This window comes from Arvicola amphibius, chromosome 6 (assembly GCF_903992535.2).
Source record: "Arvicola amphibius chromosome 6, mArvAmp1.2, whole genome shotgun sequence".
NCBI lineage: Eukaryota > Metazoa > Chordata > Mammalia > Rodentia > Cricetidae > Arvicola > Arvicola amphibius.
Window position 1 is genome coordinate 14909234 of NC_052052.2, and position 11310 is coordinate 14920543.

General features: G+C 53.8%; 1 protein-coding gene across 1 annotated transcript in view; it reads right to left on the reverse strand.

Moving 5' to 3' along the window:
* Window positions 1-6922, reverse strand: part of Ece1 (endothelin converting enzyme 1) — a 101651-nt gene extending 94729 nt beyond the window's left edge. The window contains exon 1 of the mRNA XM_038332337.2: window positions 6466-6922. Within this exon, the coding sequence (XP_038188265.1) occupies window positions 6466-6468 (3 nt within the window). The 5' untranslated portion in view covers window positions 6469-6922. The remainder of the gene's footprint in view (window positions 1-6465) is intronic.
* Window positions 6923-11310: the final 4388 nt, after the last annotated feature.

The window sequence follows — 11310 nt, forward strand, 5'->3', positions numbered from 1 at the left end:
ACAGAGAACACACTGGTGAAACCAGGCAGGGGAAGATGCGTGTGCCCTGGGGACACTGCCAACATTTATGGTAGTGCATGATCTCTGTGCACCAGTGTCACCGCATCACAGCTGGGCAGTGACAGTGACAGCAGCTGAGCTCTGTGGAGCCCCAGGACTTCCCAGCACTGAGCCGAGCGCCAAGGAACCCCTAAACTCCCCAACACTGAGCTGTGCTTTGTGGAGCTCCTGGACTCCTCAACACAGATCCTGAAACAAGATCTGTTCTAACTCGTGCAACTACTGAACCAAAACGTCCCAGCAGGTTCACACTAGAGAGGAAACCAAGCTCAGAGGGAAGACATAGAGCAGAAAGTGACACAGTGGAAAGGGGTGCAGGCATAGCCCAATGGGTAGAGTGCTTGTCTGGCGTGCATGAGGCCCTGGGTTCAATCCCCATCACAGGGTAAACCTGGTGTGATTGTACCTGTAACCCCAGCACTCATGAGGCAGCAGTATAGGTTCAAGGCCCACTTCATCTACACAGATGATCCAGGCCAGCCTGGGCTACATGAGACCGTATCTCAATTAATTAACTGTATCTCAATTAATTAACTAAGTAATTAAAAAAAAAAAGAAGTGATGGAACCAGATTAGATCCTGGGTTTCCTGGTCTCCCGAGACTCAGCCAGTCCCCAGGGCCCTGCTTTGCCCTGCCCTGCCCTGTCCCCCTTGCCTTCATGGGCTGTTCACCCTCAAGCCTGCCACCTGTGGTCCCTCTTCTCAGGGTGGAGGGGACTGGCCTACTCACATGCTCAATGGACTCACTTCTACAAAACAACTGCTTAGGAAATTAGTCCTCCCTCCCTCCCTCCCTCCCCATGAGCTGCCTGCAACCTCTGCGCCCCTCTCCCAGCCACACATCACTGTGGCCATTCCAGTCCTGGACCTCAGCCCACTCATCAGGAGCTCCACCGTCTGACTGGGGGGGGGGGGGTCCTACTCAAGCCCTGACCACAAGAGCACAGGAAGGCCGTGAGGTTAGAGTCCCCACCCTCGGCTGCAGTTTCCAAGTGACGCAAACCAGTGTCTGGATTCAGAGAATCAATCATAAAACATTTCTTTGGAATAACAAGGGCTGCCACGGCCATTTCTCCTGTCCCTTCCTGTGCCAGCTCTGCTGAGCATTCTCTCACTGACCATCCAAAACGGGGGCCGTGGGACCCCCCTCCTCAGGGCCCAAAGTCGGAGATCAAGGGTCATATGAAACACGTCCACCATCCCCGACAGGGAACTGGTAAGGTTAGGTGCAAACCAGGCCCACACATGATCAAGGCTGGGCTCGCTATGCTTGGTGCTCTACAGGAGAAGTCTGAAAATGGCTGTTGACTATTCCAGCCTTGTCATTTTGCAGACAGGGAAACTAAGGCCTGGGAAGGGAGACTGTCTTATGGGGGGGGTCTCTGTACTTGGCCTTGGTTCTCCTGGAGCACCTGCAGAGGCAGCAGATGGGAGGGGGAGGTTCTGGCTCCAGGCAGAAGTAAATATTGACATGATGTGTTTACACTGTAACCCGAGTCCTCCTGGCTGCCGCCCACACCCGCCCTTGCATCCCAGCCAAGAAAGCAAAGGAGCAGGCCAGGAGGTGGGCTTGGAGAGACAGCTTCTGGGCCAGGGGCTGTGCCATCTACACACAGGAGCATGTGGTCCGAAATCCCAGGATACAGCCAGTCAGGAGTCCTGGGCAGTGCCAGGCAGAGAGTGACTGTCACAGAAGCCTGGGAGTTGGGAGGTCTGGATTGTGTTCCAGGCCTGGCTCTGCCTCTCTTCAGCAGTGGGACCCAGGAATGGTGAGCAAAGGTGATCCTGTCCAAGGAACCAGGCCACCAGCCTTTCAGCCTGGCCAGCACCCAGTCCCAGCAGCCCCCAGTACCTCTGCCTGTTGCCCAGGGGGTCCGGTCCCCATCCCCAGGAGCTTTCTCAGGAAGATTAAATAAGTAGCAGTTAAGGGTCAACGCCCTTTGCTCCCTGGCTCAAGACCTCAGCTCCCAAAGGGAACTCTGGGCATCTGCTCTCACAACCCCAGGCCTAGGAAGCCTCATCTCTAGGGTTGAAGAAAAGATGAAAGCAAGAAGGGCCTAGGGGAAATAGGGAGGAGCCCTAGCTCTAAACTCCTGAGTGGCTCCCCACTGGCCTTAGAATCTTGTCCCAAATCACTCTCATGGCCCTCCCCAAGTGCACCGGCTCTGGCCAGCTGCCAGACGTCCCGGGCACGGGCACCCCTCGTGAGCAAGCAGAGGCCAGCTGCCTCATCTTGCATACACAGCCCCACTGCCTGAAGCCCCTTCTGGACTCACTCGCGCTTCCGTGGTGATGGAGACTGAGTTTCGAGTTTCGCTACGCATCCCTCAGTTGGCCTCAAACTCTGGCAACCCTCTTGCCTCTGTCTCTTCAAGGCTGGGATTACAGGCTTGTGCCGTGAAGCTGGGCTCTGCTCATTCATTCTTTCTTCGGGCTGTAGCCTGAAGAATGTCATGGTCTCAAGGAGCCTCTTCCAATCCCCAGGCCAGGTGCCCCATCCCCATCCCCTCCCGCCCCCACATCTCCATAGCAACAGGAACTGTGCTTGTCATTTCCTGCCCATAGGCTTGCCTACCGGACTGTGGCAAAGACATGTCAATCTTCGCCACACTGACCACAGTCCTGGACTGACTTGGTGGATGCATGAACCGGTGATGAACACAATTACTGCAAGCGGACATGACAGCACAGACACGCCAAAACTACCTATCTGCGGATGGCTCTCCCTCTTTGTAGCCACCTCTGCTCTCCAAGCCCCCTAATCCTAACAGGATGGAAGTCTCTGTAAATCGATCTTAGAAACTGGGCTCATTCCTTCCCAGAAGGCAACAGCATCCTTCTTTATCAAAAACTGAGGCAATGCAGAGACACATGAGCAGCCACCACCGCTTGGCTACTTAGCCAAGCACAAGTGCAGGGGCATGAATAACCTAGTGTAACCCAGTCTCGAGGCCAAGCCAGGGCAAGGTGGCCACCACCCTACTCTCAGAACCCCCTGCCTCCTAGCTTCAAACAATAACACTGTCCCTTGCGTTTTTAATAATTTCTCCGTGTTTCCATCTAGGTATCCTCACAGCGATAAAAAGCAGGACATCTGCCCCGCATGGCAGGAAAAGGAGCACAGAAAGGGAGGACGCCTGCCCTAAGGTTATACACAGCAATCTGACGGGACATCAGGATTCAAATTTGGGTCCTGGATTTTGCCTTCAGTTCAACCTCTGTTCAGTGAAGACCTCCCTCTATTCAACAGCAGCCCCAACTCAGTTGCCCTCCCCACTGTGTAATATGTAAGACACCACCGGAACTGTGTGGGAGTTGGGGATTGCCTCCTTTCCTTCAGCCCCTCTGCCTGCTTAGTCCTCCTAGACCTAGCGGGCTCATGCCTTTAACATCCGGCTGGCTGTGCCGCTGGACCACCTCCTTCCCATCCCTGCCGCAGGGTGGTTTGAGGACATCTGGAGGTAGGAGATATAAAAAGCCTCTTGGGAGTTCGCATCCCTATAGCTTGCCCTGAGGGCTGGCGAGGGGTGGGGGTGGGGGCTTTCGACAGGAGGCCATTAGGAACAGTGCTGATTCTTTGCCAAGAGGTTAGAGACCTGGGTGGAGAGCTAGGAGTACCAGGGAGATCCAGAGCCAACAACAGGAAGCAGCCTGCACAGGGCAAAGGAACCCCATTAGAACCTGGGGGTGCTCTGCCGGAGGGGTGGGAAGCTGGATTTAAGACCCAGAGTGAAATAGCACTGAATCCAAGCCCCTCTTGGGAAAGATGGCAAAAGGAACCAGCTTCAGGGGAATCCAAGGAGGCCTGACGTCAGTCCTCACCCCACCCACTCACGGCGCATCAACACTGTGCGTCAGCGGACTATAAGTGGGCTCCCCCCCACCGCCCGTGGAAGTCAAGGCCTCTGCTCTCTGTCCCCGCTATTTCCCAAGCCTGCCTTGTCCCCTCTCAGCTGCCCCCACATACCTGAGTGGTTAACAGCTCTATTCTGGTCCTGCCCTGAGTATTCTGCGTCCTCATACCTCTGGTCCACTAGCACACAGGTTCCCCTTAACTGGAACAAGTGTTCCTCTTTGGATCACATCAGCTTGATGACTCTCCCACCTCTCCAGCCAGAAGGGAACGCTTGCTGGCCATGACACAGCCACCTCCCTGAAGGACATGACACCTGGCCTGAGGACATTCAGGGATGGGTAAAAGCCACGTCAACACATGGTTTATGTCACTTTTTTCCCCCTTGTAGAAGGTCTGGCACAGAGCAAGCATCCTGTAAGCCTCTGTTAAACAAGAAACAGGACATTGCCTTTCTTTAAGACTCACTGTCATCTTCTCCTACACATGACAAATATCAACGGCTCTTCCAGACCAGCAAATAGGGTGGGTGGTTAGCAGAACTTCCTAACTGGAGCTCAAGGTTGTAAAAGAAAGTAAATGGTATCCCAGACACTCTCACTTGGGTTTATCTCAGCCTCATCCCCACACAGTCCTAGGAGATGGGAACTATCAGCCATCTCACTGATGAAGAGTGCAGGATGGGGTTATAATAAACCCGACCAAAGCCCTTGTAGGGACATGAAGGAGAAGGGACGAGAACCCAAATCTGTTTGGGGACAAAGTCTAAGGTCTTTCTGATGGGCTAGGAAGCATTTCAGGTGTTAGCCGGAGATGGCCCAGTCAGCTAAGAGCAGCTGCTCTTGCAGAGGACCCCCAGGGGTCAGTTTCAAGCACCTACATGGTGGCTTATAACTGTTACTCCAGGTCCAGAAGATCCGACACTCTTTTCTCGCCTCCATAGGCGCCGGGCATGCATGTGGTACACACACATACATGGAAGCCAAGCACTCATACAAATAAAATCAAATTATAGAAGAAATGTCACCAAGGCAGAGCGGGCTGTTAGTTGGTTTGTTTGTGCTCAGGCTGCCCTTGAACTCACGACCTGCCTGCTGCCACCTCCCAAACACTGGGATGAGAGGCAGGCACCACGACACCAGATTTCCTGGTGCTTGCTCAGGAGGAGAAGCCTCCTCTTTGTGAGCAGCTCAGGTCGGGGTGGGTGCAGAGAGAGGACGTGTGACCTCAGAGTCGGTCCCTCTTTTATTGCTGTCTCACATCCTCGGGTTTTAAATCAAGAGCCGGTCCACAGGTGACGCATTCCCCAGCCATGAAACTATCCAAGCAACACATTCCTGAGCGATTCTTAATAGGGGAGGTAAGTCAGGTCCAAGATGACCGCTCTCTGGGCACCTTGGGGGTCGAATTCAGACATCAGTCTCTAGAGGGACAAGTGATGTCTCGTGGGAAAGATGCCAGTGGGTAAGAGAGGAGACTCAGAGAACAGAGGAAAGCGGTGTCTAAGGGGAACTTAGGTTCCTATCAGTAGGGGTTTGGGGGGACTAAGGGCAGGACAACTGATCCTAGAGCTGTCACTGCAGCCTTTTCCGCTCTCTCCATGGTACCCCTCCATTCCTCACTGAACCCCTAAGACTTGAAAGTGACATCATAGGAGCAGGCAAGTCTCTGGGACCAACTGCAGAGAGCCCATACGAAAATCAGGTCAGACAGGGTGTCTTGGATCCAGTGCACAGGCCAAAGAGGAGGCAATGAGAGGGTCGCAGGGAGAGCAGCACACCTGGCGTGTGATGGAGATAACAGGCTCTGGAGAGGCAACCTGAGGCTTTGGCTCTGCGGCAGAGACAACTCACTCGCCTACCCAAAGCTCTCAAAAGCAACCGTGTCTGGATTAGATGGGTGTTCCTCCTGAGGCTTAAGCCCCAACAAAATCCCCTTCCTCAAGAACCCCTTTACTTTGGCGTTTTTGCCCAAAGGAGCTAGCACTTGGCCCCTCCTCTGAGTATTCATTACTGGGAGATGCTGGAGACACCAGATAACTCGTAGAACCTCAGACTGTCCGCCCTCCTCTCTGAGCCACCCTACCCCACGCGCCACACAGCAGGATCAGCAGTAGGAGAAAAGTACCCAGTATCCCAAGATGTACAGAGCGTTCTCGAACCCCAAACCCACTTGAACTATGCGGGATGAGAGCTCAAGGCCAGCCGAACCCTGACGTTTCTTGAATCGACCCGGCCTGGCTGCACAAGGTCTCCACGCCAAACCAAGCTCAGAGACTTACGCATACCCTAAACCTATCTCACGAGCTGCCCCCCAAATCCAAAGCGCCACCCCAAATCTTCCACGCAAGGCCGGAACTAGTAGTCCAAAACCAAGGTACTCGAGGCCCGGACGCCCCTCGGTTTCACGCCTAAGAACAGCGGGACGCGAGCCGCGGGCCGCAGCTGCAAGGGACGCCCAGCCCCCCGCGAGACGGCCAGGATGCCATCACCCTGCTACTGCCGGGACCGTCGGGGCTGCATCGACCCGCGGCGGGCTGCGGGCGTACTCACCATCGCTAGCGGGCTCCGAACGGCCCGGCTCTGGTTGCGCCTCCCGCTGTGGCTCAGGCTTCGGCTGCTCTGCTCTGCGTTGCGCAGCGCTGCGCTCCCCGCTCGGACGGCGCGGCTAGCTGCCGGGGCGGCGCGCGCGGCTTGGGCGCCCAGGCCAGGGGGCGGGATCCACCGCGAACCAATAACGAGGCGCGGGGGCTGTGGGCCCGGGGAGCAACAGCCAATCAGACGCGTAGGCCAAGCTCCCTCGCCCCCGCGGGCTTCTTAACCCGTGGCGCGCCGGAACGCAGGAGCCCCCGGCGGCCCGGGATGCTGGTGGATCCAGTGGCGCGCGCCCAGTCCTCCAACTCGGCGTGCCTAGACTACACCTTGTCGGGACCCGCTTCTAGGGTCAGATGGAGCTGGCGACAGACCCACCTGTGCCCAGTTGGAGCTCTGAGAGTTTTGGCGACCTTTGTCTCTTGCCTGGCGCCTGCACTGGAGTATGACCCTGATCGCTGCAGCTGCGAGTGTGTGTGTGTGTGTGTGTGTGTTCAAGGAAGAAGGGAGGAGACAGAAAAGGGGGAAGGGATGGATTCTGCATGCCTGTGTGTTTATGTGGAAAGACAGAGGACTATATTTGGGGATTGTTACTCGTGTGTGTGTGTGTGTGTGTGTGTGTGTGTATACACGTACACGTGCGCGCGCTCTTGAGAGAGGAGCAAAGCAAAGAGAAATGGAATGAAGGCCCGGTAGGCGTGGGCACTTATACCTCCAGCGGAGAAACTTTCTCCTCATGCCTGATGCGCAGGTGCAGAGGAGGAAGAAGAGGGGACTGCGTGTGTTGTGTGAGCTGTGCGTTTGTGACCTGTTGAGCATGCATGTGGGTAGAGGCTTCATGCCTCTGTTGGGAAAGAGTAGACAGTGAATCCCGTTCGGTCCACGTGTTAGGCGCACATACACAGTTGAGGAACATGGCAGAGATTTACCACAGCTTTGTAGATGACTCGGTTCGTGAGACGGAGAGGTCAGTGTATCCTGTGTGGCGAACGTGTGTGCTTTGTTTTGTTTGTGTGACTTTTCTCTGTGACTTTTTTTTTTTTTTTAAAGACAGGTCTCAGGGCTGGAGAGATGGCTCAGGGGTTAAGTGCATGTACTGCTCTTGCCCCGACAGAGGGTGGGGGAGGGGTGGAGTGGGGGTTGGTCCCCAGAAGCAGCATCACAGGCTCACAACTGCCTGCAGCTCCAGTGCAAGGGTCCAACGCCCTATTCTGGCATCTTCAGACACCTGCATTCACACGTGCACATAACCACACACAGACAAATACATGCACATAATTTAAAAAACAAACTACTGGGGGCTGGAGAGATAGCTCAGAGGTTAAGAGCATTGCCTGCTCTTCCAAAGGTCCTGAGTTCAATTCCCAGTCAGCCACATGGTGGCTCACAACCATCTGTAATGGGGTCTTCCTCTTCTGGCCTGCGGTCATATACACAGACAGAATATTATATCCATAATAAATAAATATATTTAAAAAAAAACAAACTACTGTGCTAGGGTGGTGCTCGTGTTTGATCCCAGCACTCAGGAGGGATGAGTGTGTCTCATCAGGTGGATCTCTGAGTTCAAGGCCAGCCCTGTCTACAGAGCGAGTTCCAGGATAGCCAGGGCTACACAGAGAAACTATGTCTTGAAAAACCAAACAAACAAACAAATAAACAGAGATGGGTCTCCCAGTACCTAGCCCAGGCTGGTTTGGAAATTCCAACCCTGCCTCTGCCTCTAGAGTACTTGAGGTTACAGGCTTGCCCACCATGCCCCACTTATATGACTTTTGTCATTATATTTGTATGGTATCAAGAAAAGAAACTAACGTGTAAGGGATGCGATGTCTATGTTGCAAGACAAAGACATCCTGGAGGAATTGAGATGAGTCTCTGAAGGATGGCTGTGATTGGTGAAGCAGGAAGGGGAGACCTAGGGAATCTCCGTTACCAACCACAGGAGGCAAGGAGGAGGGGAGGGTTGAATTGGCTGGGGACAGCGGTGGATTTGCAAAGAGAAAGAACCAAATACTAGGAAGGAAGCGTAGAAAAAGCTGGCTGAAACCCCCTTCCAGGGTTTGTCTCTGATTGCCCCTTGACACATCAGGGAATGAAAAGCCAGACCCAGGCTTTGGATGTTCCTGGATGGTGTCTGTGGGAGCTTGGAGGGGTGGACACAGCGCTCCATAGCCCCTTCCACCTGGCGTCACCCTGAGTTGTTTGCTGTGGAGGTACAGGTGCAGGAGAAGGTCACAGGGTATGCACGGTGACAGCAGCAGGTAGGATGAGTGGGCTTGAGTGCAGGCTGTGCTGGGCTGCATGTGTGCAGGCTTCAGTGGGGACAGGCCTAAGGTGTCAGAGCCCTTCTGCGGGACAGAGAACAGACACATACAAACCATCAGCCCCTGACCTATTTTTTTCTCTTTTTGGATTATTGTAAGACAGATTTCTTATAACCCAGGCATGTAGTGGGAGCATCCTGGGACTCCCGATCCTCTCGGCTCCACCTCCCATATCTAGAGATGCAGGTGTTCACTGCCGTGCCCTGCATATGTGGTGTTGACTTCATGCATGCTAGGCAAGCATTTAACCAACTATGCTATGGCCCCGGCCTGGTTTAAGCTTTTTGGTGCCCCCTCAAGTGACCTCCCAGGAGTCTCAGTGTGCCAGCTGGAGAGATGTCTTAAGTCCAGGGAGACAGGAAAGCCTACCCAGTTACTCCAGCTCTGCCATTGTTAGTACGTGGCTTTGGACAGTTCTCCCCCCTCTCTGAGCCTCAATCTTCTCCTCTATAAAATGGGCTTTGCCATTCCTGCCTGCTTCATTCTGCTCATGCTAAAGCTCTGGGAATTCACGTACAATGTGGGTACATTGCAGACTGCTACAAACCCTGAAACCATCTTGCTCTGCTTACAAAAAGTTTAGACATTGTTTGTAGTGGATACAGCCTCTCATCTCAGCACATGGAAACAGAGGCAGAGACAGGCCAGGCAGATCTCTGTGAGTTTGAAGTCAGCCTGGTCTAGATAGTGAATCCCAGACCAGCCAGAATGACAAAGTGGTATCCTAAAAAAAAAAAAAAAAAAAAAAATCAGAAAGAAGCAAAATGAGACTGTTGACAGCCCAGCTAATATCCGCCTTAAAGAGGGAATGATTGACAGGTGACACTGACGCTTCTGGTCTGCTCTGTGACGTCAGGGCTTGGGAACACAAGTGAGTGTGCTCAGTTAATAACAGCTCCCATGGTATCTATGTGCCCTTTGTTCCCCCTTACAGTCCAACAATAAATTACGAAGAGGGTGTGGTGGCACAGGCCTGCGAGCCCAGCACACGGGAGGTAGAGGCACGACGGGCAGGTGTGCAAGGCAGCTTCAGTTAGGTCAGCCTAGGTCAGCCTGAGCTACCTGAGAACCTTTTTGCTTTGTGTTGTGTTTCTGGTTGTTCGAGACAGGATTTCTCTGTGGAGCTCTGGCTGTCCTGGAACTCACTCTGTTGACCAGGCTGACCTCAGACTCACAGAGATCTGCCTGCCCAGGAGACCGTATTTTAAAACAAAACAAAGAGAAAAGGTCAAGTCTCATGAGCACATGTTGCTCACACACACCATAGACTTCCTGGAATGTGCTATCACAGGGTCAGCAATAGTAGGTGTGGTCCCACCTCTGTGAAGATGGCGGAGGGTGTGGGCACTGGCGAGACAGCCCAGTGGGTAAAAGTGTTTTCCACCAAGCCTAAGGACCTCAGTTTATCCCTGGGAACTCACGGGGTGGAAGGAAAAAACACCCACAAACCATCCTCTGACCTCCGTGTGGGCTGTGACACTTATACACCCCACCCCAGCCCCGCCAGCAGTAAACACAGAAGTACATAAAAAAGCAAAGAGAGCCTATACCTTCCGTGTTCAAAGGCGCGTGTGGATGGACAGGACGTGCAGCCTGACAAAACTCCTAGCTGGCCGGGCACCAAAACTGGGAGCCCAGTGGAGCAGTCCTGATGCCATGACCAAGTCCTGTCTGTGCTACCCTGCTGCTCTGGGAAAGGCCGCTCTGGGCCTTATGGAACTCAACGAGGGGGGGGGGGGGGGGGGGAGAGGCGCGTCTGGCACCTCTAACCTCTACCCAGGGATCTAGAGATCATCTCTAGATACTGAGAACCCAGGAATGTTTAGCATTTGCCGCGTGCTAGACACGTACCAGGTGGCTGGTGTTTTGTGGTATTGGCTTGTTAATTCCGACAGTTCGGAAGCGAAGGGGCCATGACTCAGCCTGTTTCCATGTCGCCAGTGAGAGAATTTAGAAGGATTTCGAGAGCAGCCAGTGCTACTAGCTCAGCAGGGGACCCAGGTTCTACTCCCAGTACTCTCTTGATGGCGCTCTGTAACTCCAGTTTGTAACTCCTGTTCAAGAGGTTCTGGCGCCCTCTTCTGGCCTGCACGTGGTATGCAGCCATATACCTATAAACATAAACTAATGAAATTAAATTTAGAGAAAAATAAATTCAAGACCATCTCCTGCTCCAAATTCACGACCAGCCTGGACTATATAAAATCTGAGAGAGAGAGAGAGAGAGAGAGAGAGAGAGAGAGAGAGAGAGAGAGAGAGAGGGAGGGAGGGAGGGAGGGAGGGAGGGAGGGAGGGAGGGAGGGAGGGAGGGAGGGAGGGAGGGAGGGAGGGAGAGAGCGCCACAGTGTGGTCCTCCTCTGCAGGCAACTTTTGGGGACCTCTCCTGGGCCCCCCATCATCCAGCAGTAGGATATCAGAGTCAGCCATGACTTTGAGAGGAAGACCACAATAGCCGGCCCACTCCCTTCTTCCCCAAGGA